At 55.4% G+C, this 27,517-nt stretch overlaps 1 protein-coding gene across 1 annotated transcript; it reads left to right on the top strand.

The window, feature by feature from the left end:
• The first annotated feature begins 10 nt into the window (after positions 1–10).
• Positions 11–8,935, top strand: LOC138101468 (serine/threonine-protein kinase PAK 3-like). The gene is made up of 11 exons (XM_068999233.1): positions 11–15; positions 638–834; positions 1,518–1,581; positions 2,176–2,224; positions 2,523–2,635; positions 2,892–3,009; positions 3,759–3,858; positions 4,140–4,336; positions 4,429–4,566; positions 8,319–8,356; positions 8,809–8,935. The coding sequence occupies exons 1-11, from the start codon at positions 11–13 to the stop codon at positions 8,933–8,935; spliced, it is 1,146 nt and encodes a 381-aa protein (XP_068855334.1).
• Positions 8,936–27,517: the final 18,582 nt, after the last annotated feature.

Below are 27,517 nucleotides of genomic sequence, written 5' to 3' on the forward strand. Positions count from 1 at the left end.
TGTGCCTGCCATGACGTAGTGCTGCTTCAGCCAGGCCAGGCACCCCTGGCAAATGGCTTCTGAACTTTCCCATTTGAGCGCCATTTTGCTGGGACGCTGAGAGGGCCTGAGAATGTCTTTGGGATCAGACGAGAGGCAGCATTGTGCCTTTCAATTGTTGCCAGCGTAGAAGTGAGCCCCTCGGTGCACGGTGTCCGTGCAGGCTCCCCGTGGTCAGTGGACAGAGACGGTCCAAAGACTCAGTTGAGAGCCTTGCAGGATACTTAGGAGACACTGGCCCCTGGGAGGGACCAATTAGCTTCAGGCACAACATAGAGCAGACTGGCCTTCTGGTCAGACGCTACCATGCCCACTCGAGGGTGACTTCATTGCCCAGGGGAACACAGCAGGAGGAAAGCAACAAGGCTCTGGGGCCCTGCTCCCACCTCTTGCTGGATCTTTGCAAGCTCGTCAATACCTTGTTGCAGTGGTCTTGCAGAAAATCGATAAAATGTAGCATGAACCTGGCCATGTGCTGCTGTATCACAGCAGCCTTTGGGCTTTGCCCGTTGCCTTTGAGAAGGGGACATGCAAAACCCCCCCAGCCAAAGAGGCCTGGCGGTGGCTGACAGCCTTCCTTTTGCCGTGTGCTCTGCAGGGCATCTGTGCCAGCCGCCTTTCTGACGGGCAATCCTTTCTTGTCCCAGCTCTCTCTTGACGCGCGCTCTGCCGTCCAACGTGCCGCTTCACCGGCGCGCTCTGCAGCAGCCAGCACTCCCCCACGTGCCAGCACTTCGTTCAGCAGCCCAGCCCAGCAGCCGGAGATGAGAGAGGAGCAGAGCCTGAAGAGACTGAGTACGTCTGGTGTATTTCTGGTCTGCCAGAGCGGTGTGTTTTCTGCGGGTCTCTGAAGTTCCTCCTCGCTTTAGTGTCACAGAGGCATTTAGGCCTCCCTCCAAGAACCTGTTGCTGTGCTTTGAGGCAGCAAGAGAGCGCTCGGCGTGTTCCCGCTGCCTCTGAGGGCAGCTGGCACTGGCTTGACTTTTCCTGGGCTGCCCTCTGTGCCAAAGACAAAAGCAGAGATTGTTTCTGTTGAGCAGAAGGCTGGCACCTAGCGGGTGACTGGGCCCCAGGGAGCTCTCGGGCCCCAGCTCTTCTCTGGCTGCCCTTTTTACGACTGTTCTCGCTCCTCCTCTCACTGCTGCACACTGTTCTCCTAAGTGGCCCTGCCGGTGACGGCAGGTGCCACTGCAGAGGCCGCGGAGGCCCTTCCTTAACTCGGAGGGCCCAGTTCCTAAAGGCCCTTCGTTCTGGCTTATCACATGAGCTGCTGTGCTTGAGAGCCGTGAAGTCCTTCTTGGAAAGGCCAACTGCTGAAAGGCAGAGAAGATGGCCCTCCCGCTCGCTGTTCTCAGCGGCTGGAAGCCAAGTGACTGCAATGGGCACAGAGCTCCCGACAGTGGGGCTGCATCTTGGATCGTCTGGGGAGCGGCATCTCCCTTTGAAAGTGAGCACCTTGCACTGCTTTTGTCTTTCAGGGAGCATTGTGAGTCTGGGCGAGCCGAGGAGGAAATACTCGGCGTTTGAAGAACTCGGACGAGGGTAAGTCTGACGCCTGCTCCTTACGCAAAACCACGGGCCCGGTCATTTGGCCGGTGCAGCGTCAAGCGTGAAGTCAGGCAAGCTGCGAACACGGTCAGACTCCGGCTTTACCTTCCTGCCACCTCTCAGGACTGCTCAGTCAGAGCAGTCAGAAGGCATCATCAAAGACAACCTGGTGCTGGCAAGGTCTGCCTTGCTTGCAGCAAGGAGCAGGGCCTGGAAGATGTCCCGCCCCTGCCGGCCTACCAGAGCACCTTGTCACCCGAGAGCTGGCAGATAACACTTCTCAAAGGCAGAGTTTTCCAAGTTCTTCTTCTCCAGTTTTTCCAAAGGGTCCCCCTTAGGCTGGGAACGGAAGCAATCGGGCGTGTGCCTTGGAGATTTGTAGCAGCCCTTGGTGTTCACACTGGGCCTCAGTTTTCTCCTGGACACCCTGCGTGGCAGAGGGCTGCTGGGCTCTTGTGCTATTGGCGGGGGAGGCGCTGCAGCCAGGCGTTTTCCAAATGCTCCAGGCAGCCTGGGGAGATCTCCCGCCTAGGCTGGCTTTCACCGCCAGGGACTAAAGGGCTTTTTCTGCTGCCGTTTTCTTTCTAGGGGTTTTGGAGCTGTTTATAAAGCCCTCGACGCCAGCACAGGACAACAGGTAAAGTGTCAATGCCCCCAGCAGATTTTGCAGCTCTGGAGCGCTTTCGCCGCGGCTGCGAGCCTTGGCTGGAGCTTTGGGTGGCCGCTCCATCTCTGCGGCAGAGGCTGCTCCTCTGAAGCACAGCCTAGGCTCAGCAGCCTGCAGACGGCATTTGGGACGGGCTTCGGTCCTTCTCCTAAGCTCTGCCCTTTGGCACAGCTGGGCTGCGTCATTGCACAAGCACTCGCTGCGTGTTCCTGGGGATCTCGTGCGACGAGCGGCTTCTCAAGTCAACGGTCTCTCAATGTCCTTTTAGGTGGCCATCAAGAAAATGGCTCTTCAAGAGGAGATGTCCGAGGAGCTGGCTGTCAATGAAATCGTGGCCATGAGGGACAGTAGGAACCCCAATATTGTGTCCTACTTAGACAGGTGGGGCTATTCTCATGTCAGTGTTCCTTTAGGATACTGCAAGCCCAAAGTGGCAAACCCCTTTGGTCACTGGCAGAAAATGGAGCTGTTTAGGATTTCTCTCCTCCAGTGCGTGGGAGGAGGTTGCACTTGGTCTGCAAGAATCTCCTCTGGCAAATGCAGCTTGGAGAGCACTTCCAGAAAGCTGGGTCAGCCCCTCGGGTGACTGGGCTGTGCCCAGGTCCTCTCTCTCCATGCCGGGCTTTTCTTCTTTCAGCTACCTGGTCGATGGAGAGCTCTGGCTGGCGATGGAGTTCATGGACGGCGGCACGTTGTATGATGTAGTCGGGGCAGTGTACCTCGAGGAAGGACAGATAGGCGCTGTCTGTCGGGAGGTGAGGGATGCCGCTTGTGCTTCCCCTGGCCTGTTGGCCCTTGTCAACTGGTGGTTAAGAACAGCAGAGATTTCTTGCTCACGGCCTTGCTTTGCTGTTGCTGTCACGACACGCAGAAGAAAGAACATCTGAAGCCAACTGCCTGCCAGTGTCCCCGCACTTCCTAGGCTCCGTTCTCACACTCTTACGTGCTGCCGTTGTGCTGGGGCGCTCGCGCTCGCTGGCTCGCTGGCTCGCTCGCTGTGTCGCACTTGTTTCCTCTTGCCAGCTTTGCCTCTCAACGTTTGCCTGGAGCCTGTCTGTGTGTCCTGCATTCCTTGCCGCTCCAAGCCTGAACGCTGGTGGCAGAATTTCAAGCTAAGGGCAAAGGAGATGTCCTCAGCTTCAAAGGATAGCATTGCAGCCCAGATGGCGTTGGATTCTGGAACAGGTCTAACGTGCTGCTTCCTCCTCTGCTGCCACAAGGCTACCAAGAAAATCTTTGCCATGCCGCCCCCCAGCCAAAGGGCACGCGCTACGTACCGAAGGGAGGAGGGGCTTTTGGAAGCTCAGATGTGCCTTTGCTTGGAAAGATAGAACACGCGTAAGAGTGTTGAAGCAGCAAGCTCTTCCTCTTGACAGCACTAGGATGCTGCGCCCTGGCTCCCAATTCCCTGAGAAAGCTGTCACTCTCGTCCAGCCCGTTCCTTTCTTGCGGGATGAAATCAGGTCCTGAACCTTCACCCTTCCCTTTCTCCTCTCTCTCTCAGTGCCTGCAAGGACTGCATTTCCTTCATTCCCGCCGAGTCATCCACAGAGACGTCAAAAGCTGCAACATTCTTGTGAGCACGGACGGATCTGTCAAACTGGGTGGGTATCCTTGGTCCGGCGCAGCGTTCCCGGGATGCGCTCTGGGGCTGCTCTGGGGTAACTGCCAGTTCTCCAGAAGCACTGCTTGGCCAGTGCGCCAAACCTGAGGGCGTTTTTGAAGAGGCCAATGCCTTGTTTCCCTGGCTACAGCCCCGCGGAAGCAGAGCACTGCTGCTTTTCCAGCTAGATTCACCGTGGCCTTGTCAGGCTTTGAGCGGGCAATTCTTTGGCTGGGTTTGCCAGTTGTAGCTGGCTTTGACAGGGTTTGTTTTTCTCCGCAGCTGACTTTGGCCTCTGTGCTCAGCTCACCCCTGAGCACGACAAGTGCAGCTCCAGCGTCGGCACTCCCAGCTGGATGGCGCCAGAAGTCGTGAGAGGAGAAGCCTACGGCCCCAAAGTGGACATCTGGTCACTGGGGATCGTGGGGCTGGAAATGGTGGAAGGGGAAGCTCCTTACCAGAGGGAACCCCGTCTCAGGGTAAGGTGCAGCTTCAAAGTGTGGCTCTGTGCAGAGAGAGCTGTTGTGGCTAGGAAAGGAGCAGGTAGAGTGTCCGCTTCCCTTTTTGGTAGGTTTTTGAACTGATAGAAAGGAATGGGGCCCCAAAACTGCAAAACCCCAGGCACCACTCGGCTCTCCTGCGCGACTTTCTCCGCTGCTGCCTGCAGACAGACGAGGACAGGCGCTGGTCTGCCCAGGAACTCCTGAAGGTAAGAAAAAGCAAAGCGGCAAAAAGCCCTGCGAGCTGTGGACACCTGCATGAAGGGCCGAAGAGGACTGTGGGCCACGTGGGCCTGGGCGAGACAGGTCCGGGAGCGGAAGGCGGAGGGGCAGATGGTGCCCTCGGTCCTCTTTGCGCGTCTTCCTGGTAGCAGAGGAGCCCTGCTTGAGCCTGTTGGACGTGATCTTGGGAAGTCATGGTTCCTTTTGGTTGTGTTTTTCCTTTGGGCAGCATCCATTTGTGACCTCAGGCGATCCTGCCTCCAGCCTGGCTGCTCTGATCATCTCAGCCAAGCAAGTGCAGGAAGATTGGAGAGGAGACGCTTGCGCCTGAGGAGGCCTTGGTGCCCCGCCAGCCCAGAGGAGTGAAGAGGGGATGTACCGTATTTAAGAGAAGATTCGGCCATCCCCTGAGTTTTATAATTTAGCTGTTCCATAGTTAGGAAGTTTATGGTTTTGAGATTTTCTTAGCTTAGCTGGTTTTCGTTAGGACTCCAGTCCCCAGAAAGTTTCATTAAAGGAGCATTGTTTAGCTAAGAGTAGAGTATTGCTGATGTAGGGAAGCTGAGAACTATCCTGGAGCTAGAAATGGACCAATCGTCATCCTGATGATTAAGCTATGAAAGAAAAAGCTGGGACTCAGCAGAACTGGACCAGGCATGAGCTGTCAGCCTGAACAGGTCACCAGGAGGACAGAATGATGAAGATGAAGATGAAGATGAAGATGAAGATGAAGATGAAGATGAAGATGAAGATGAAGAAGTAGCTGGAAGACCCTTGGTTTCAGCCCTTGGTTTCAGCAGGACTGGCAATAAAAGGCTGTAAAACCTTCAGAACCCTGGAAGATTCCCTTCCTTGCCACACTGGGCCTAAGCTGGACAGCGCCTTCGAAGCCGTGCGCTCTGGACGGGCTGTCCTGTTCATGGCTTTGCGCTGCTTCCCAGCGGCCCAAGGCTCTCCCCCCTCACAGAGGGGCCCTGCCCCGCCCCACGCGCCCCGTGGCCGCTCCCGCTCCGCCCGCCCTGCGGAGATGTTGCCCCCCCACCCGCCCCCCGTGCCCTGGCATCCCCCAGCGCCAGCCGCCCCTCAGGGAGGGGCAGGAGGAGGGAGCAGGCCCCGCTTGTTCCCCTTTCCTGGCGGTCACGTGGCATCCAAGAGCCAAGGAGGGCTGAAATGGCACGTCCCCCAAACGCTTCCCTCTCTGGTCCTTTTGGGGCACTAACGCGCTCTGCTCAAGGGAGTCCGAGGGCCTACGCTCGGCTTTCCCTGCTAAGGCCTCATTCTTCCTTCTGTAAGCTCTACAACTGGCTGGTTGACGTTAGCTCTCTAGGAGATGGGGAAAACGAGACGCTTTCAAATTGGGGGAATTACCCTGGTAAATTACTGCAGTTTTTCAGCAACAGAATTTCAAGGTGCAGCTGGGCCTTTCAGCCATTGCATCGATTTTCAAATGGCACCCGCAGCATCCGACGTGTGAAGAGCCCAGTGTGAAGCTCCTCAAAGACACTGCAGCAGTTGTCCCCCAGCAGACAGGACGTGTCTGTGCTGAGTCACCAGAAAAGAGAGCTAAGCCCAGAGTCATTCGTGCATGGGCAAGCAGAGTTGGTTTCCAGAGGAGTTGCATGCACTCGTTTCCCTCTCCCACTCAGTACTTGCTCTCCTCTTTCAAGCTGGCTCCTGCCTTTAACTGGAGCTTTTGACAGAGAAGGGAATGACTGCATCTCATTTTCTTTGGGATGTGGCTATCCAAATGTCTGCAAGGAATCTTACAGGGAGCATGGAGCCTGGGCAAACATCTGTGAGGCTGCAGCTTTTGACTGCTTGAAACGGGCCTTCTTTGGGCTCGGCACCTGCAGGCCACCGCAGAGCGGTAGCCGCAGGCTGCTGCCAGAGCTGCAACACAACAAAACTGTGGCAGCCCGAGAATCAGCGCGCAGCTCTTCTGCATGTTGTCCGACGTTAAGGTGCCAAAGAAAGAGCAAGCAGGAAGAGAGGAGCTTTGTGTCAGGAGACAAGCCAACACCTCCCTGCCAGAAAGGGAGGTCAGGCTCCAAAGTGAGTCCGAGCAAAGGTCAGCATGCACCTACGTGCTCAAGAGGCAACTGCGCACTGCAGTACTCCTGGAAACTGATTTCCTTGGCTTCTTTTGTCCCCTAAATGTCATCAAAGCAGTTAGGGCTTTCAGAAGCAACAAAGATGCCAGCAGGAACAAGCACACTTGCTTTTAGTCAAAGCCTTGGGGAGGAAAAGCCACGTTTGCTTGGATTTCTTGGGGGCCTGCTGGATCGGTGCATTTTCGGAGTTACCCCGGGATGCCTTGAGCACTGGCTTATGGACGGTAAGGATTTTTTCTCCTGCTTTATGACTGAGGAGATCTTCCCAGGCTTTTCTTTTGCGTCAGCTGTACAGAAGATTTCGGTTGCCGGGCGTAACTACGCCAACAGAGCCAGAGCGGCTGCTATTGTGACGTCAAGGGAGCCGGGCCGCATCACAGTGCTGTCAGCGCGACGTTGTCCCGGCGCGCGCGAGGCCTCCTTGTCCAGAGCAGCTCTTTGGCTCGCTCGCTGCAGGAGGACCCTCGTGACTGAGGCGTTCTCAGCAGACGGCCTGCACCCCGAGAGGAGTCTTGGTTTTTCCCCCGGGTGGCATTCAGTGTGCAAACCCGCACAGCACTGCTAGAATGATCGGGCAAGTCTGTGCCGCGGTTTGCACGGTTTTTTCTGTGGCGTATTCCGGCTACTTCCTGACCCACCTGACTCGTAAGTAAAGGTTTATCCTGGGGGTAGCCATCACACGGCTTTTGCTTCACTTTGCTCTTGATGCTCGTTTGTAGTGATGAAGCAGATTTGGGAGCAAAAGTGCCATTAAGGTGCCGCTCCTTTGCTAAAGCTCCTGCCAACAGCATCAGCTAAAAAGGGGGTGTCTGCACTCGCTGGCGGCTGGAGAGTATTTGCAACGTAACCTGCAGGGGTTGCGTTCCCTCCACGGGAGAGCGCGTGGCATTGGACACTGTCATTTCCTCAGCTTGCTGCTTCAGCCGAGACAACTGCAAATTGCAGGCTGGCAGGGAGCCTCACAAGTACTTCTAAAACTTGCCCAGGAGTGAGGGAAAGCACTTTCTTGCTCCAAATCCTGCCATTAGAGGCCTTGGCTCTCTGCTATGACCCTTGACGGTGTGCCAAGAGAGCAATTCCCTTGGCAATGAAGTGCAAGCTCCTAACCGCTTAGGCTTTGCTCCTGAACCCAGGAGCTGTTCCTGGGCTGCTTTAGAAGAGAACCACCACAGCTATGGGGCCCTTTGTGGAAGCTTTCCTGGGGGATCATTTGCAGCAAATGGATGGGAATTAGTGCATGCAATTTATTTAAAAAACAAACAAACAAACAAAAACCAAATTAAAAACAACCCAACAACAACAACAACAACAAAAAACCAGAAAAGAAAGGTTGCAGAAAAGAGAAGAGGAAAAAGCTGCTTGAGCTGTTGGGCAGAACAGAAGCTCTGACTTAAAGGCCACTTGGCATTTCTGTGATCGTGTTTCTGTTTCTTCAGCGACAAAAGTAGAGAGAGCCTAGTATAGTGTCCTTGTTGTTCTCTTGCTTGCAGTGGGAAAATCTTGTGTTGCTCCTGGAGGGATGTTGGGAAAGGAAAATGCTCTCTGTTGGGACTGACTTGTCCTGTGGGACTCCCCAGCACAGGCACTTTTCTAACGGCATCTGGTTCCTTTTGCCTTGCTCTCTGCAGGTCACCTCACACGCGGATGGAGACAAGCCCGTCCTTTGGTGAGTGGCAAAGGAACCTCTGACCTTGCTGGCATGTAAGAATTGTGCGGCAAGCTGTGAGCTTGGCCTGTTGTGGTAGAGTGTAGAGTGCCAGCCTGGGAGGCGGAAAGAAAGGCCAAGTCGGTGTTGGCATCAGCAGCAGCAAAGGGAGCACTGGCTCTTTCCTAATTTTCCATTGAAGAGCCTTTCAAGAGATGAAAGGCAAGTGTGGCAGGCCAAAGGTGTCTTGCTGATTCTAGCCAGGGTGGAGGATCAAATGCACAGCAAGACGGAGCACCACCTAATTTGCCCACCTTAAGAGGGTGAATTTCACGACTCAGAATCCCACTTTGATCAAAGTTTCTGATTTCCCCTTAGTCTGGGTGAAAAGAAAGCAGCTTACGGAGCTGACAAGAAAGCAGCTCCTAAAGGACTGGCTGCTCCCTGTCCCTCTCACTGCTGTCTGTCTGCAGGGCTCACCAGCAGGGTCAGCAGCTCCTCTGGCTCCCTCTCTTGCTGAGGAAGATGCGGAAGAGGAGCCAAATGACAAGAAGCCTCCAGCTGGTGTCCATCCACGGCCTGAACGTGCAGAGCCAGTAAGTGGCGCCTGTGGTTGGCACTGCCTTTGGTGGAGGGCCGAGCTTCAAGTTTCTGACGAGCCAGCCCTTGCCGCTCGTGCCTGAAGATGCTGGGGGCTGTGTGCCTGCCATGACGTAGTGCTGCTTCAGCCAGGCCAGGCACCCCTGGCAAATGGCTTCTGAACTTTCCCATTTGAGCGCCATTTTGCTGGGACGCTGAGAGGGCCTGAGAATGTCTTTGGGATCAGACGAGAGGCAGCATTGTGCCTTTCAATTGTTGCCAGCGTAGAAGTGAGCCCCTCGGTGCACGGTGTCCGTGCAGGCTCCCCGTGGTCAGTGGACAGAGACGGTCCAAAGACTCAGTTGAGAGCCTTGCAGGATACTTAGGAGACACTGGCCCCTGGGAGGGACCAATTAGCTTCAGGCACAACATAGAGCAGACTGGCCTTCTGGTCAGACGCTACCATGCCCACTCGAGGGTGACTTCATTGCCCAGGGGAACACAGCAGGAGGAAAGCAACAAGGCTCTGGGGCCCTGCTCCCACCTCTTGCTGGATCTTTGCAAGCTCGTCAATACCTTGTTGCAGTGGTCTTGCAGAAAATCGATAAAATGTAGCATGAACCTGGCCATGTGCTGCTGTATCACAGCAGCCTTTGGGCTTTGCCCGTTGCCTTTGAGAAGGGGACATGCAAAACCCCCCCAGCCAAAGAGGCCTGGCGGTGGCTGACAGCCTTCCTTTTGCCGTGTGCTCTGCAGGGCATCTGTGCCAGCCGCCTTTCTGACGGGCAATCCTTTCTTGTCCCAGCTCTCTCTTGACGCGCGCTCTGCCGTCCAACGTGCCGCTTCACCGGCGCGCTCTGCAGCAGCCAGCACTCCCCCACGTGCCAGCACTTCGTTCAGCAGCCCAGCCCAGCAGCCGGAGATGAGAGAGGAGCAGAGCCTGAAGAGACTGAGTACGTCTGGTGTATTTCTGGTCTGCCAGAGCGGTGTGTTTTCTGCGGGTCTCTGAAGTTCCTCCTCGCTTTAGTGTCACAGAGGCATTTAGGCCTCCCTCCAAGAACCTGTTGCTGTGCTTTGAGGCAGCAAGAGAGCGCTCGGCGTGTTCCCGCTGCCTCTGAGGGCAGCTGGCACTGGCTTGACTTTTCCTGGGCTGCCCTCTGTGCCAAAGACAAAAGCAGAGATTGTTTCTGTTGAGCAGAAGGCTGGCACCTAGCGGGTGACTGGGCCCCAGGGAGCTCTCGGGCCCCAGCTCTTCTCTGGCTGCCCTTTTTACGACTGTTCTCGCTCCTCCTCTCACTGCTGCACACTGTTCTCCTAAGTGGCCCTGCCGGTGACGGCAGGTGCCACTGCAGAGGCCGCGGAGGCCCTTCCTTAACTCGGAGGGCCCAGTTCCTAAAGGCCCTTCGTTCTGGCTTATCACATGAGCTGCTGTGCTTGAGAGCCGTGAAGTCCTTCTTGGAAAGGCCAACTGCTGAAAGGCAGAGAAGATGGCCCTCCCGCTCGCTGTTCTCAGCGGCTGGAAGCCAAGTGACTGCAATGGGCACAGAGCTCCCGACAGTGGGGCTGCATCTTGGATCGTCTGGGGAGCGGCATCTCCCTTTGAAAGTGAGCACCTTGCACTGCTTTTGTCTTTCAGGGAGCATTGTGAGTCTGGGCGAGCCGAGGAGGAAATACTCGGCGTTTGAAGAACTCGGACAAGGGTAAGTCTGACGCCTGCTCCTTACGCAAAACCACGGGCCCGGTCATTTGGCCGGTGCAGCGTCAAGCGTGAAGTCAGGCAAGCTGCGAACACGGTCAGACTCCGGCTTTACCTTCCTGCCACCTCTCAGGACTGCTCAGTCAGAGCAGTCAGAAGGCATCATCAAAGACAACCTGGTGCTGGCAAGGTCTGCCTTGCTTGCAGCAAGGAGCAGGGCCTGGAAGATGTCCCGCCCCTGCCGGCCTACCAGAGCACCTTGTCACCCGAGAGCTGGCAGATAACACTTCTCAAAGGCAGAGTTTTCCAAGTTCTTCTTCTCCAGTTTTTCCAAAGGGTCCCCCTTAGGCTGGGAACGGAAGCAATCGGGCGTGTGCCTTGGAGATTTGTAGCAGCCCTTGGTGTTCACACTGGGCCTCAGTTTTCTCCTGGACACCCTGCGTGGCAGAGGGCTGCTGGGCTCTTGTGCTATTGGCGGGGGAGGCGCTGCAGCCAGGCGTTTTCCAAATGCTCCAGGCAGCCTGGGGAGATCTCCCGCCTAGGCTGGCTTTCACCGCCAGGGACTAAAGGGCTTTTTCTGCTGCCGTTTTCTTTCTAGGGGTTTTGGAGCTGTTTATAAAGCCCTCGACGCCAGCACAGGACAACAGGTAAAGTGTCAATGCCCCCAGCAGATTTTGCAGCTCTGGAGCGCTTTCGCCGCGGCTGCGAGCCTTGGCTGGAGCTTTGGGTGGCCGCTCCATCTCTGCGGCAGAGGCTGCTCCTCTGAAGCACAGCCTAGGCTCAGCAGCCTGCAGACGGCATTTGGGACGGGCTTCGGTCCTTCTCCTAAGCTCTGCCCTTTGGCACAGCTGGGCTGCGTCATTGCACAAGCACTCGCTGCGTGTTCCTGGGGATCTCGTGCGACGAGCGGCTTCTCAAGTCAACGGTCTCTCAATGTCCTTTTAGGTGGCCATCAAGAAAATGGCTCTTCAAGAGGAGATGTCCGAGGAGCTGGCTGTCAATGAAATCGTGGCCATGAGGGACAGTAGGAACCCCAATATTGTGTCCTACTTAGACAGGTGGGGCTATTCTCATGTCAGTGTTCCTTTAGGATACTGCAAGCCCAAAGTGGCAAACCCCTTTGGTCACTGGCAGAAAATGGAGCTGTTTAGGATTTCTCTCCTCCAGTGCGTGGGAGGAGGTTGCACTTGGTCTGCAAGAATCTCCTCTGGCAAATGCAGCTTGGAGAGCACTTCCAGAAAGCTGGGTCAGCCCCTCGGGTGACTGGGCTGTGCCCAGGTCCTCTCTCTCCATGCCGGGCTTTTCTTCTTTCAGCTACCTGGTCGATGGAGAGCTCTGGCTGGCGATGGAGTTCATGGACGGCGGCACGTTGTATGATGTAGTCGGGGCAGTGTACCTCGAGGAAGGACAGATAGGCGCTGTCTGTCGGGAGGTGAGGGATGCCGCTTGTGCTTCCCCTGGCCTGTTGGCCCTTGTCAACTGGTGGTTAAGAACAGCAGAGATTTCTTGCTCACGGCCTTGCTTTGCTGTTGCTGTCACGACACGCAGAAGAAAGAACATCTGAAGCCAACTGCCTGCCAGTGTCCCCGCACTTCCTAGGCTCCGTTCTCGCACTCTTACGTGCTGCCGTTGTGCTGGGGCGCTCGCGCTCGCTGGCTCGCTGGCTCGCTCGCTGTGTCGCACTTGTTTCCTCTTGCCAGCTTTGCCTCTCAACGTTTGCCTGGAGCCTGTCTGTGTGTCCTGCATTCCTTGCCGCTCCAAGCCTGAACGCTGGTGGCAGAATTTCAAGCTAAGGGCAAAGGAGATGTCCTCAGCTTCAAAGGATAGCATTGCAGCCCAGATGGCGTTGGATTCTGGAACAGGTCTAACGTGCTGCTTCCTCCTCTGCTGCCACAAGGCTACCAAGAAAATCTTTGCCATGCCGCCCCCCAGCCAAAGGGCACGCGCTACGTACCGAAGGGAGGAGGGGCTTTTGGAAGCTCAGATGTGCCTTTGCTTGGAAAGATAGAACACGCGTAAGAGTGTTGAAGCAGCAAGCTCTTCCTCTTGACAGCACTAGGATGCTGCGCCCTGGCTCCCAATTCCCTGAGAAAGCTGTCACTCTCGTCCAGCCCGTTCCTTTCTTGCGGGATGAAATCAGGTCCTGAACCTTCACCCTTCCCTTTCTCCTCTCTCTCTCAGTGCCTGCAAGGACTGCATTTCCTTCATTCCCGCCGAGTCATCCACAGAGACGTCAAAAGCTGCAACATTCTTGTGAGCACGGACGGATCTGTCAAACTGGGTGGGTATCCTTGGTCCGGCGCAGCGTTCCCGGGATGCGCTCTGGGGCTGCTCTGGGGTAACTGCCAGTTCTCCAGAAGCACTGCTTGGCCAGTGCGCCAAACCTGAGGGCGTTTTTGAAGAGGCCAATGCCTTGTTTCCCTGGCTACAGCCCCGCGGAAGCAGAGCACTGCTGCTTTTCCAGCTAGATTCACCGTGGCCTTGTCAGGCTTTGAGCGGGCAATTCTTTGGCTGGGTTTGCCAGTTGTAGCTGGCTTTGACAGGGTTTGTTTTTCTCCGCAGCTGACTTTGGCCTCTGTGCTCAGCTCACCCCTGAGCACGACAAGTGCAGCTCCAGCGTCGGCACTCCCAGCTGGATGGCGCCAGAAGTCGTGAGAGGAGAAGCCTACGGCCCCAAAGTGGACATCTGGTCACTGGGGATCGTGGGGCTGGAAATGGTGGAAGGGGAAGCTCCTTACCAGAGGGAACCCCGTCTCAGGGTAAGGTGCAGCTTCAAAGTGTGGCTCTGTGCAGAGAGAGCTGTTGTGGCTAGGAAAGGAGCAGGTAGAGTGTCCGCTTCCCTTTTTGGTAGGTTTTTGAACTGATAGAAAGGAATGGGGCCCCAAAACTGCAAAACCCCAGGCACCACTCGGCTCTCCTGCGCGACTTTCTCCGCTGCTGCCTGCAGACAGACGAGGACAGGCGCTGGTCTGCCCAGGAACTCCTGAAGGTAAGAAAAAGCAAAGCGGCAAAAAGCCCTGCGAGCTGTGGACACCTGCATGAAGGGCCGAAGAGGACTGTGGGCCACATGGGCCTGGGCGAGACAGGTCCGGGAGCGGAAGGCGGAGGGGCAGATGGTGCCCTCGGTCCTCTTTGCGCGTCTTCCTGGTAGCAGAGGAGCCCTGCTTGAGCCTGTTGGACGTGATCTTGGGAAGTCATGGTTCCTTTTGGTTGTGTTTTTCCTTTGGGCAGCATCCATTTGTGACCTCAGGCGATCCTGCCTCCAGCCTGGCTGCTCTGATCATCTCAGCCAAGCAAGTGCAGGAAGATTGGAGAGGAGACGCTTGCGCCTGAGGAGGCCTTGGTGCCCCGCCAGCCCAGAGGAGTGAAGAGGGGATGTACCGTATTTAAGAGAAGATTCGGCCATCCCCTGAGTTTTATAATTTAGCTGTTCCATAGTTAGGAAGTTTATGGTTTTGAGATTTTCTTAGCTTAGCTGGTTTTCGTTAGGACTCCAGTCCCCAGAAAGTTTCATTAAAGGAGCATTGTTTAGCTAAGAGTAGAGTATTGCTGATGTAGGGAAGCTGAGAACTATCCTGGAGCTAGAAATGGACCAATCGTCATCCTGATGATTAAGCTATGAAAGAAAAAGCTGGGACTCAGCAGAACTGGACCAGGCATGAGCTGTCAGCCTGAACAGGTCACCAGGAGGACAGAATGATGAAGATGAAGATGAAGATGAAGATGAAGATGAAGATGAAGATGAAGATGAAGATGAAGAAGTAGCTGGAAGACCCTTGGTTTCAGCCCTTGGTTTCAGCAGGACTGGCAATAAAAGGCTGTAAAACCTTCAGAACCCTGGAAGATTCCCTTCCTTGCCACACTGGGCCTAAGCTGGACAGCGCCTTCGAAGCCGTGCGCTCTGGACGGGCTGCCCTGTTCATGGCTTTGCGCTGCTTCCCAGCGGCCCAAGGCTCTCCCCCCTCACAGAGGGGCCCTGCCCCGCCCCACGCGCCCCGTGGCCGCTCCCGCTCCGCCCGCCCTGCGGAGATGTTGCCCCCCCACCCGCCCCCCGTGCCCTGGCATCCCCCAGCGCCAGCCGCCCCTCAGGGAGGGGCAGGAGGAGGGAGCAGGCCCCGCTTGTTCCCCTTTCCTGGCGGTCACGTGGCATCCAAGAGCCAAGGAGGGCTGAAATGGCACGTCCCCCAAACGCTTCCCTCTCTGGTCCTTTTGGGGCACTAACGCGCTCTGCTCAAGGGAGTCCGAGGGCCTACGCTCGGCTTTCCCTGCTAAGGCCTCATTCTTCCTTCTGTAAGCTCTACAACTGGCTGGTTGACGTTAGCTCTCTAGGAGATGGGGAAAACGAGACGCTTTCAAATTGGGGGAATTACCCTGGTAAATTACTGCAGTTTTTCAGCAACAGAATTTCAAGGTGCAGCTGGGCCTTTCAGCCATTGCATCGATTTTCAAATGGCACCCGCAGCATCCGACGTGTGAAGAGCCCAGTGTGAAGCTCCTCAAAGACACTGCAGCAGTTGTCCCCCAGCAGACAGGACGTGTCTGTGCTGAGTCACCAGAAAAGAGAGCTAAGCCCAGAGTCATTCGTGCATGGGCAAGCAGAGTTGGTTTCCAGAGGAGTTGCATGCACTCGTTTCCCTCTCCCACTCAGTACTTGCTCTCCTCTTTCAAGCTGGCTCCTGCCTTTAACTGGAGCTTTTGACAGAGAAGGGAATGACTGCATCTCATTTTCTTTGGGATGTGGCTATCCAAATGTCTGCAAGGAATCTTACAGGGAGCATGGAGCCTGGGCAAACATCTGTGAGGCTGCAGCTTTTGACTGCTTGAAACGGGCCTTCTTTGGGCTCGGCACCTGCAGGCCACCGCAGAGCGGTAGCCGCAGGCTGCTGCCAGAGCTGCAACACAACAAAACTGTGGCAGCCCGAGAATCAGCGCGCAGCTCTTCTGCATGTTGTCCGACGTTAAGGTGCCAAAGAAAGAGCAAGCAGGAAGAGAGGAGCTTTGTGTCAGGAGACAAGCCAACACCTCCCTGCCAGAAAGGGAGGTCAGGCTCCAAAGTGAGTCCGAGCAAAGGTCAGCATGCACCTACGTGCTCAAGAGGCAACTGCGCACTGCAGTACTCCTGGAAACTGATTTCCTTGGCTTCTTTTGTCCCCTAAATGTCATCAAAGCAGTTAGGGCTTTCAGAAGCAACAAAGATGCCAGCAGGAACAAGCACACTTGCTTTTAGTCAAAGCCTTGGGGAGGAAAAGCCACGTTTGCTTGGATTTCTTGGGGGCCTGCTGGATCGGTGCATTTTCGGAGTTACCCCGGGATGCCTTGAGCACTGGCTTATGGACGGTAAGGATTTTTTCTCCTGCTTTATGACTGAGGAGATCTTCCCAGGCTTTTCTTTTGCGTCAGCTGTACAGAAGATTTCGGTTGCCGGGCGTAACTACGCCAACAGAGCCAGAGCGGCTGCTATTGTGACGTCAAGGGAGCCGGGCCGCATCACAGTGCTGTCAGCGCGACGTTGTCCCGGCGCGCGCGAGGCCTCCTTGTCCAGAGCAGCTCTTTGGCTCGCTCGCTGCAGGAGGACCCTCGTGACTGAGGCGTTCTCAGCAGACGGCCTGCACCCCGAGAGGAGTCTTGGTTTTTCCCCCGGGTGGCATTCAGTGTGCAAACCCGCACAGCACTGCTAGAATGATCGGGCAAGTCTGTGCCGCGGTTTGCACGGTTTTTTCTGTGGCGTATTCCGGCTACTTCCTGACCCACCTGACTCGTAAGTAAAGGTTTATCCTGGGGGTAGCCATCACACGGCTTTTGCTTCACTTTGCTCTTGATGCTCGTTTGTAGTGATGAAGCAGATTTGGGAGCAAAAGTGCCATTAAGGTGCCGCTCCTTTGCTAAAGCTCCTGCCAACAGCATCAGCTAAAAAGGGGGTGTCTGCACTCGCTGGCGGCTGGAGAGTATTTGCAACGTAACCTGCAGGGGTTGCGTTCCCTCCACGGGAGAGCGCGTGGCATTGGACACTGTCATTTCCTCAGCTTGCTGCTTCAGCCGAGACAACTGCAAATTGCAGGCTGGCAGGGAGCCTCACAAGTACTTCTAAAACTTGCCCAGGAGTGAGGGAAAGCACTTTCTTGCTCCAAATCCTGCCATTAGAGGCCTTGGCTCTCTGCTATGACCCTTGACGGTGTGCCAAGAGAGCAATTCCCTTGGCAATGAAGTGCAAGCTCCTAACCGCTTAGGCTTTGCTCCTGAACCCAGGAGCTGTTCCTGGGCTGCTTTAGAAGAGAACCACCACAGCTATGGGGCCCTTTGTGGAAGCTTTCCTGGGGGATCATTTGCAGCAAATGGATGGGAATTAGTGCATGCAATTTATTTAAAAAACAAACAAACAAACAAAAACCAAATTAAAAACAACCCAACAACAACAACAACAACAAAAAACCAGAAAAGAAAGGTTGCAGAAAAGAGAAGAGGAAAAAGCTGCTTGAGCTGTTGGGCAGAACAGAAGCTCTGACTTAAAGGCCACTTGGCATTTCTGTGATCGTGTTTCTGTTTCTTCAGCGACAAAAGTAGAGAGAGCCTAGTATAGTGTCCTTGTTGTTCTCTTGCTTGCAGTGGGAAAATCTTGTGTTGCTCCTGGAGGGATGTTGGGAAAGGAAAATGCTCTCTGTTGGGACTGACTTGTCCTGTGGGACTCCCCAGCACAGGCACTTTTCTAACGGCATCTGGTTCCTTTTGCCTTGCTCTCTGCAGGTCACCTCACACGCGGATGGAGACAAGCCCGTCCTTTGGTGAGTGGCAAAGGAACCTCTGACCTTGCTGGCATGTAAGAATTGTGCGGCAAGCTGTGAGCTTGGCCTGTTGTGGTAGAGTGTAGAGTGCCAGCCTGGGAGGCGGAAAGAAAGGCCAAGTCGGTGTTGGCATCAGCAGCAGCAAAGGGAGCACTGGCTCTTTCCTAATTTTCCATTGAAGAGCCTTTCAAGAGATGAAAGGCAAGTGTGGCAGGCCAAAGGTGTCTTGCTGATTCTAGCCAGGGTGGAGGATCAAATGCACAGCAAGACGGAGCACCACCTAATTTGCCCACCTTAAGAGGGTGAATTTCACGACTCAGAATCCCACTTTGATCAAAGTTTCTGATTTCCCCTTAGTCTGGGTGAAAAGAAAGCAGCTTACGGAGCTGACAAGAAAGCAGCTCCTAAAGGACTGGCTGCTCCCTGTCCCTCTCACTGCTGTCTGTCTGCAGGGCTCACCAGCAGGGTCAGCAGCTCCTCTGGCTCCCTCTCTTGCTGAGGAAGATGCGGAAGAGGAGCCAAATGACAAGAAGCCTCCAGCTGGTGTCCATCCACGGCCTGAACGTGCAGAGCCAGTAAGTGGCGCCTGTGGTTGGCACTGCCTTTGGTGGAGGGCCGAGCTTCAAGTTTCTGACGAGCCAGCCCTTGCCGCTCGTGCCTGAAGATGCTGGGGGCTGTGTGCCTGCCATGACGTAGTGCTGCTTCAGCCAGGCCAGGCACCCCTGGCAAATGGCTTCTGAACTTTCCCATTTGAGCGCCATTTTGCTGGGACGCTGAGAGGGCCTGAGAATGTCTTTGGGATCAGACGAGAGGCAGCATTGTGCCTTTCAATTGTTGCCAGCGTAGAAGTGAGCCCCTCGGTGCACGGTGTCCGTGCAGGCTCCCCGTGGTCAGTGGACAGAGACGGTCCAAAGACTCAGTTGAGAGCCTTGCAGGATACTTAGGAGACACTGGCCCCTGGGAGGGACCAATTAGCTTCAGGCACAACATAGAGCAGACTGGCCTTCTGGTCAGACGCTACCATGCCCACTCGAGGGTGACTTCATTGCCCAGGGGAACACAGCAGGAGGAAAGCAACAAGGCTCTGGGGCCCTGCTCCCACCTCTTGCTGGATCTTTGCAAGCTCGTCAATACCTTGTTGCAGTGGTCTTGCAGAAAATCGATAAAATGTAGCATGAACCTGGCCATGTGCTGCTGTATCACAGCAGCCTTTGGGCTTTGCCCGTTGCCTTTGAGAAGGGGACATGCAAAACCCCCCCAGCCAAAGAGGCCTGGCGGTGGCTGACAGCCTTCCTTTTGCCGTGTGCTCTGCAGGGCATCTGTGCCAGCCGCCTTTCTGACGGGCAATCCTTTCTTGTCCCAGCTCTCTCTTGACGCGCGCTCTGCCGTCCAACGTGCCGCTTCACCGGCGCGCTCTGCAGCAGCCAGCACTCCCCCACGTGCCAGCACTTCGTTCAGCAGCCCAGCCCAGCAGCCGGAGATGAGAGAGGAGCAGAGCCTGAAGAGACTGAGTACGTCTGGTGTATTTCTGGTCTGCCAGAGCGGTGTGTTTTCTGCGGGTCTCTGAAGTTCCTCCTCGCTTTAGTGTCACAGAGGCATTTAGGCCTCCCTCCAAGAACCTGTTGCTGTGCTTTGAGGCAGCAAGAGAGCGCTCGGCGTGTTCCCGCTGCCTCTGAGGGCAGCTGGCACTGGCTTGACTTTTCCTGGGCTGCCCTCTGTGCCAAAGACAAAAGCAGAGATTGTTTCTGTTGAGCAGAAGGCTGGCACCTAGCGGGTGACTGGGCCCCAGGGAGCTCTCGGGCCCCAGCTCTTCTCTGGCTGCCCTTTTTACGACTGTTCTCGCTCCTCCTCTCACTGCTGCACACTGTTCTCCTAAGTGGCCCTGCCGGTGACGGCAGGTGCCACTGCAGAGGCCGCGGAGGCCCTTCCTTAACTCGGAGGGCCCAGTTCCTAAAGGCCCTTCGTTCTGGCTTATCACATGAGCTGCTGTGCTTGAGAGCCGTGAAGTCCTTCTTGGAAAGGCCAACTGCTGAAAGGCAGAGAAGATGGCCCTCCCGCTCGCTGTTCTCAGCGGCTGGAAGCCAAGTGACTGCAATGGGCACAGAGCTCCCGACAGTGGGGCTGCATCTTGGATCGTCTGGGGAGCGGCATCTCCCTTTGAAAGTGAGCACCTTGCACTGCTTTTGTCTTTCAGGGAGCATTGTGAGTCTGGGCGAGCCGAGGAGGAAATACTCGGCGTTTGAAGAACTCGGACAAGGGTAAGTCTGACGCCTGCTCCTTACGCAAAACCACGGGCCCGGTCATTTGGCCGGTGCAGCGTCAAGCGTGAAGTCAGGCAAGCTGCGAACACGGTCAGACTCCGGCTTTACCTTCCTGCCACCTCTCAGGACTGCTCAGTCAGAGCAGTCAGAAGGCATCATCAAAGACAACCTGGTGCTGGCAAGGTCTGCCTTGCTTGCAGCAAGGAGCAGGGCCTGGAAGATGTCCCGCCCCTGCCGGCCTACCAGAGCACCTTGTCACCCGAGAGCTGGCAGATAACACTTCTCAAAGGCAGAGTTTTCCAAGTTCTTCTTCTCCAGTTTTTCCAAAGGGTCCCCCTTAGGCTGGGAACGGAAGCAATCGGGCGTGTGCCTTGGAGATTTGTAGCAGCCCTTGGTGTTCACACTGGGCCTCAGTTTTCTCCTGGACACCCTGCGTGGCAGAGGGCTGCTGGGCTCTTGTGCTATTGGTGGGGGAGGCGCTGCAGCCAGGCGTTTTCCAAATGCTCCAGGCAGCCTGGGGAGATCTCCCGCCTAGGCTGGCTTTCACCGCCAGGGACTAAAGGGCTTTTTCTGCTGCCGTTTTCTTTCTAGGGGTTTTGGAGCTGTTTATAAAGCCCTCGACGCCAGCACAGGACAACAGGTAAAGTGTCAATGCCCCCAGCAGATTTTGCAGCTCTGGAGCGCTTTCGCCGCGGCTGCGAGCCTTGGCTGGAGCTTTGGGTGGCCGCTCCATCTCTGCGGCAGAGGCTGCTCCTCTGAAGCACAGCCTAGGCTCAGCAGCCTGCAGACGGCATTTGGGACGGGCTTCGGTCCTTCTCCTAAGCTCTGCCCTTTGGCACAGCTGGGCTGCGTCATTGCACAAGCACTCGCTGCGTGTTCCTGGGGATCTCGTGCGACGAGCGGCTTCTCAAGTCAACGGTCTCTCAATGTCCTTTTAGGTGGCCATCAAGAAAATGGCTCTTCAAGAGGAGATGTCCGAGGAGCTGGCTGTCAATGAAATCGTGGCCATGAGGGACAGTAGGAACCCCAATATTGTGTCCTACTTAGACAGGTGGGGCTATTCTCATGTCAGTGTTCCTTTAGGATACTGCAAGCCCAAAGTGGCAAACCCCTTTGGTCACTGGCAGAAAATGGAGCTGTTTAGGATTTCTCTCCTCCAGTGCGTGGGAGGAGGTTGCACTTGGTCTGCAAGAATCTCCTCTGGCAAATGCAGCTTGGAGAGCACTTCCAGAAAGCTGGGTCAGCCCCTCGGGTGACTGGGCTGTGCCCAGGTCCTCTCTCTCCATGCCGGGCTTTTCTTCTTTCAGCTACCTGGTCGATGGAGAGCTCTGGCTGGCGATGGAGTTCATGGACGGCGGCACGTTGTATGATGTAGTCGGGGCAGTGTACCTCGAGGAAGGACAGATAGGCGCTGTCTGTCGGGAGGTGAGGGATGCCGCTTGTGCTTCCCCTGGCCTGTTGGCCCTTGTCAACTGGTGGTTAAGAACAGCAGAGATTTCTTGCTCACGGCCTTGCTTTGCTGTTGCTGTCACGACACGCAGAAGAAAGAACATCTGAAGCCAACTGCCTGCCAGTGTCCCCGCACTTCCTAGGCTCCGTTCTCGCACTCTTACGTGCTGCCGTTGTGCTGGGGCGCTCGCGCTCGCTGGCTCGCTGGCTCGCTCGCTGTGTCGCACTTGTTTCCTCTTGCCAGCTTTGCCTCTCAACGTTTGCCTGGAGCCTGTCTGTGTGTCCTGCATTCCTTGCCGCTCCAAGCCTGAACGCTGGTGGCAGAATTTCAAGCTAAGGGCAAAGGAGATGTCCTCAGCTTCAAAGGATAGCATTGCAGCCCAGATGGCGTTGGATTCTGGAACAGGTCTAACGTGCTGCTTCCTCCTCTGCTGCCACAAGGCTACCAAGAAAATCTTTGCCATGCCGCCCCCCAGCCAAAGGGCACGCGCTACGTACCGAAGGGAGGAGGGGCTTTTGGAAGCTCAGATGTGCCTTTGCTTGGAAAGATAGAACACGCGTAAGAGTGTTGAAGCAGCAAGCTCTTCCTCTTGACAGCACTAGGATGCTGCGCCCTGGCTCCCAATTCCCTGAGAAAGCTGTCACTCTCGTCCAGCCCGTTCCTTTCTTGCGGGATGAAATCAGGTCCTGAACCTTCACCCTTCCCTTTCTCCTCTCTCTCTCAGTGCCTGCAAGGACTGCATTTCCTTCATTCCCGCCGAGTCATCCACAGAGACGTCAAAAGCTGCAACATTCTTGTGAGCACGGACGGATCTGTCAAACTGGGTGGGTATCCTTGGTCCGGCGCAGCGTTCCCGGGATGCGCTCTGGGGCTGCTCTGGGGTAACTGCCAGTTCTCCAGAAGCACTGCTTGGCCAGTGCGCCAAACCTGAGGGCGTTTTTGAAGAGGCCAATGCCTTGTTTCCCTGGCTACAGCCCCGCGGAAGCAGAGCACTGCTGCTTTTCCAGCTAGATTCACCGTGGCCTTGTCAGGCTTTGAGCGGGCAATTCTTTGGCTGGGTTTGCCAGTTGTAGCTGGCTTTGACAGGGTTTGTTTTTCTCCGCAGCTGACTTTGGCCTCTGTGCTCAGCTCACCCCTGAGCACGACAAGTGCAGCTCCAGCGTCGGCACTCCCAGCTGGATGGCGCCAGAAGTCGTGAGAGGAGAAGCCTACGGCCCCAAAGTGGACATCTGGTCACTGGGGATCGTGGGGCTGGAAATGGTGGAAGGGGAAGCTCCTTACCAGAGGGAACCCCGTCTCAGGGTAAGGTGCAGCTTCAAAGTGTGGCTCTGTGCAGAGAGAGCTGTTGTGGCTAGGAAAGGAGCAGGTAGAGTGTCCGCTTCCCTTTTTGGTAGGTTTTTGAACTGATAGAAAGGAATGGGGCCCCAAAACTGCAAAACCCCAGGCACCACTCGGCTCTCCTGCGCGACTTTCTCCGCTGCTGCCTGCAGACAGACGAGGACAGGCGCTGGTCTGCCCAGGAACTCCTGAAGGTAAGAAAAAGCAAAGCGGCAAAAAGCCCTGCGAGCTGTGGACACCTGCATGAAGGGCCGAAGAGGACTGTGGGCCACGTGGGCCTGGGCGAGACAGGTCCGGGAGCGGAAGGCGGAGGGGCAGATGGTGCCCTCGGTCCTCTTTGCGCGTCTTCCTGGTAGCAGAGGAGCCCTGCTTGAGCCTGTTGGACGTGATCTTGGGAAGTCATGGTTCCTTTTGGTTGTGTTTTTCCTTTGGGCAGCATCCATTTGTGACCTCAGGCGATCCTGCCTCCAGCCTGGCTGCTCTGATCATCTCAGCCAAGCAAGTGCAGGAAGATTGGAGAGGAGACGCTTGCGCCTGAGGAGGCCTTGGTGCCCCGCCAGCCCAGAGGAGTGAAGAGGGGATGTACCGTATTTAAGAGAAGATTCGGCCATCCCCTGAGTTTTATAATTTAGCTGTTCCATAGTTAGGAAGTTTATGGTTTTGAGATTTTCTTAGCTTAGCTGGTTTTCGTTAGGACTCCAGTCCCCAGAAAGTTTCATTAAAGGAGCATTGTTTAGCTAAGAGTAGAGTATTGCTGATGTAGGGAAGCTGAGAACTATCCTGGAGCTAGAAATGGACCAATCGTCATCCTGATGATTAAGCTATGAAAGAAAAAGCTGGGACTCAGCAGAACTGGACCAGGCATGAGCTGTCAGCCTGAACAGGTCACCAGGAGGACAGAATGATGAAGATGAAGATGAAGATGAAGATGAAGATGAAGATGAAGATGAAGATGAAGATGAAGAAGTAGCTGGAAGACCCTTGGTTTCAGCCCTTGGTTTCAGCAGGACTGGCAATAAAAGGCTGTAAAACCTTCAGAACCCTGGAAGATTCCCTTCCTTGCCACACTGGGCCTAAGCTGGACAGCGCCTTCGAAGCCGTGCGCTCTGGACGGGCTGTCCTGTTCATGGCTTTGCGCTGCTTCCCAGCGGCCCAAGGCTCTCCCCCCTCACAGAGGGGCCCTGCCCCGCCCCACGCGCCCCGTGGCCGCTCCCGCTCCGCCCGCCCTGCGGAGATGTTGCCCCCCCACCCGCCCCCCGTGCCCTGGCATCCCCCAGCGCCAGCCGCCCCTCAGGGAGGGGCAGGAGGAGGGAGCAGGCCCCGCTTGTTCCCCTTTCCTGGCGGTCACGTGGCATCCAAGAGCCAAGGAGGGCTGAAATGGCACGTCCCCCAAACGCTTCCCTCTCTGGTCCTTTTGGGGCACTAACGCGCTCTGCTCAAGGGAGTCCGAGGGCCTACGCTCGGCTTTCCCTGCTAAGGCCTCATTCTTCCTTCTGTAAGCTCTACAACTGGCTGGTTGACGTTAGCTCTCTAGGAGATGGGGAAAACGAGACGCTTTCAAATTGGGGGAATTACCCTGGTAAATTACTGCAGTTTTTCAGCAACAGAATTTCAAGGTGCAGCTGGGCCTTTCAGCCATTGCATCGATTTTCAAATGGCACCCGCAGCATCCGACGTGTGAAGAGCCCAGTGTGAAGCTCCTCAAAGACACTGCAGCAGTTGTCCCCCAGCAGACAGGACGTGTCTGTGCTGAGTCACCAGAAAAGAGAGCTAAGCCCAGAGTCATTCGTGCATGGGCAAGCAGAGTTGGTTTCCAGAGGAGTTGCATGCACTCGTTTCCCTCTCCCACTCAGTACTTGCTCTCCTCTTTCAAGCTGGCTCCTGCCTTTAACTGGAGCTTTTGACAGAGAAGGGAATGACTGCATCTCATTTTCTTTGGGATGTGGCTATCCAAATGTCTGCAAGGAATCTTACAGGGAGCATGGAGCCTGGGCAAACATCTGTGAGGCTGCAGCTTTTGACTGCTTGAAACGGGCCTTCTTTGGGCTCGGCACCTGCAGGCCACCGCAGAGCGGTAGCCGCAGGCTGCTGCCAGAGCTGCAACACAACAAAACTGTGGCAGCCCGAGAATCAGCGCGCAGCTCTTCTGCATGTTGTCCGACGTTAAGGTGCCAAAGAAAGAGCAAGCAGGAAGAGAGGAGCTTTGTGTCAGGAGACAAGCCAACACCTCCCTGCCAGAAAGGGAGGTCAGGCTCCAAAGTGAGTCCGAGCAAAGGTCAGCATGCACCTACGTGCTCAAGAGGCAACTGCGCACTGCAGTACTCCTGGAAACTGATTTCCTTGGCTTCTTTTGTCCCCTAAATGTCATCAAAGCAGTTAGGGCTTTCAGAAGCAACAAAGATGCCAGCAGGAACAAGCACACTTGCTTTTAGTCAAAGCCTTGGGGAGGAAAAGCCACGTTTGCTTGGATTTCTTGGGGGCCTGCTGGATCGGTGCATTTTCGGAGTTACCCCGGGATGCCTTGAGCACTGGCTTATGGACGGTAAGGATTTTTTCTCCTGCTTTATGACTGAGGAGATCTTCCCAGGCTTTTCTTTTGCGTCAGCTGTACAGAAGATTTCGGTTGCCGGGCGTAACTACGCCAACAGAGCCAGAGCGGCTGCTATTGTGACGTCAAGGGAGCCGGGCCGCATCACAGTGCTGTCAGCGCGACGTTGTCCCGGCGCGCGCGAGGCCTCCTTGTCCAGAGCAGCTCTTTGGCTCGCTCGCTGCAGGAGGACCCTCGTGACTGAGGCGTTCTCAGCAGACGGCCTGCACCCCGAGAGGAGTCTTGGTTTTTCCCCCGGGTGGCATTCAGTGTGCAAACCCGCACAGCACTGCTAGAATGATCGGGCAAGTCTGTGCCGCGGTTTGCACGGTTTTTTCTGTGGCGTATTCCGGCTACTTCCTGACCCACCTGACTCGTAAGTAAAGGTTTATCCTGGGGGTAGCCATCACACGGCTTTTGCTTCACTTTGCTCTTGATGCTCGTTTGTAGTGATGAAGCAGATTTGGGAGCAAAAGTGCCATTAAGGTGCCGCTCCTTTGCTAAAGCTCCTGCCAACAGCATCAGCTAAAAAGGGGGTGTCTGCACTCGCTGGCGGCTGGAGAGTATTTGCAACGTAACCTGCAGGGGTTGCGTTCCCTCCACGGGAGAGCGCGTGGCATTGGACACTGTCATTTCCTCAGCTTGCTGCTTCAGCCGAGACAACTGCAAATTGCAGGCTGGCAGGGAGCCTCACAAGTACTTCTAAAACTTGCCCAGGAGTGAGGGAAAGCACTTTCTTGCTCCAAATCCTGCCATTAGAGGCCTTGGCTCTCTGCTATGACCCTTGACGGTGTGCCAAGAGAGCAATTCCCTTGGCAATGAAGTGCAAGCTCCTAACCGCTTAGGCTTTGCTCCTGAACCCAGGAGCTGTTCCTGGGCTGCTTTAGAAGAGAACCACCACAGCTATGGGGCCCTTTGTGGAAGCTTTCCTGGGGGATCATTTGCAGCAAATGGATGGGAATTAGTGCATGCAATTTATTTAAAAAACAAACAAACAAACAAAAACCAAATTAAAAACAACCCAACAACAACAACAACAACAAAAAACCAGAAAAGAAAGGTTGCAGAAAAGAGAAGAGGAAAAAGCTGCTTGAGCTGTTGGGCAGAACAGAAGCTCTGACTTAAAGGCCACTTGGCATTTCTGTGATCGTGTTTCTGTTTCTTCAGCGACAAAAGTAGAGAGAGCCTAGTATAGTGTCCTTGTTGTTCTCTTGCTTGCAGTGGGAAAATCTTGTGTTGCTCCTGGAGGGATGTTGGGAAAGGAAAATGCTCTCTGTTGGGACTGACTTGTCCTGTGGGACTCCCCAGCACAGGCACTTTTCTAACGGCATCTGGTTCCTTTTGCCTTGCTCTCTGCAGGTCACCTCACACGCGGATGGAGACAAGCCCGTCCTTTGGTGAGTGGCAAAGGAACCTCTGACCTTGCTGGCATGTAAGAATTGTGCGGCAAGCTGTGAGCTTGGCCTGTTGTGGTAGAGTGTAGAGTGCCAGCCTGGGAGGCGGAAAGAAAGGCCAAGTCGGTGTTGGCATCAGCAGCAGCAAAGGGAGCACTGGCTCTTTCCTAATTTTCCATTGAAGAGCCTTTCAAGAGATGAAAGGCAAGTGTGGCAGGCCAAAGGTGTCTTGCTGATTCTAGCCAGGGTGGAGGATCAAATGCACAGCAAGACGGAGCACCACCTAATTTGCCCACCTTAAGAGGGTGAATTTCACGACTCAGAATCCCACTTTGATCAAAGTTTCTGATTTCCCCTTAGTCTGGGTGAAAAGAAAGCAGCTTACGGAGCTGACAAGAAAGCAGCTCCTAAAGGACTGGCTGCTCCCTGTCCCTCTCACTGCTGTCTGTCTGCAGGGCTCACCAGCAGGGTCAGCAGCTCCTCTGGCTCCCTCTCTTGCTGAGGAAGATGCGGAAGAGGAGCCAAATGACAAGAAGCCTCCAGCTGGTGTCCATCCACGGCCTGAACGTGCAGAGCCAGTAAGTGGCGCCTGTGGTTGGCACTGCCTTTGGTGGAGGGCCGAGCTTCAAGTTTCTGACGAGCCAGCCCTTGCCGCTCGTGCCTGAAGATGCTGGGGGCTGTGTGCCTGCCATGACGTAGTGCTGCTTCAGCCAGGCCAGGCACCCCTGGCAAATGGCTTCTGAACTTTCCCATTTGAGCGCCATTTTGCTGGGACGCTGAGAGGGCCTGAGAATGTCTTTGGGATCAGACGAGAGGCAGCATTGTGCCTTTCAATTGTTGCCAGCGTAGAAGTGAGCCCCTCGGTGCACGGTGTCCGTGCAGGCTCCCCGTGGTCAGTGGACAGAGACGGTCCAAAGACTCAGTTGAGAGCCTTGCAGGATACTTAGGAGACACTGGCCCCTGGGAGGGACCAATTAGCTTCAGGCACAACATAGAGCAGACTGGCCTTCTGGTCAGACGCTACCATGCCCACTCGAGGGTGACTTCATTGCCCAGGGGAACACAGCAGGAGGAAAGCAACAAGGCTCTGGGGCCCTG

The sequence above is a fragment of the Aphelocoma coerulescens genome, unplaced genomic scaffold, assembly GCF_041296385.1.
Source record: "Aphelocoma coerulescens isolate FSJ_1873_10779 unplaced genomic scaffold, UR_Acoe_1.0 HiC_scaffold_305, whole genome shotgun sequence".
NCBI classification, from domain to species: Eukaryota; Metazoa; Chordata; class Aves; order Passeriformes; family Corvidae; genus Aphelocoma; species Aphelocoma coerulescens.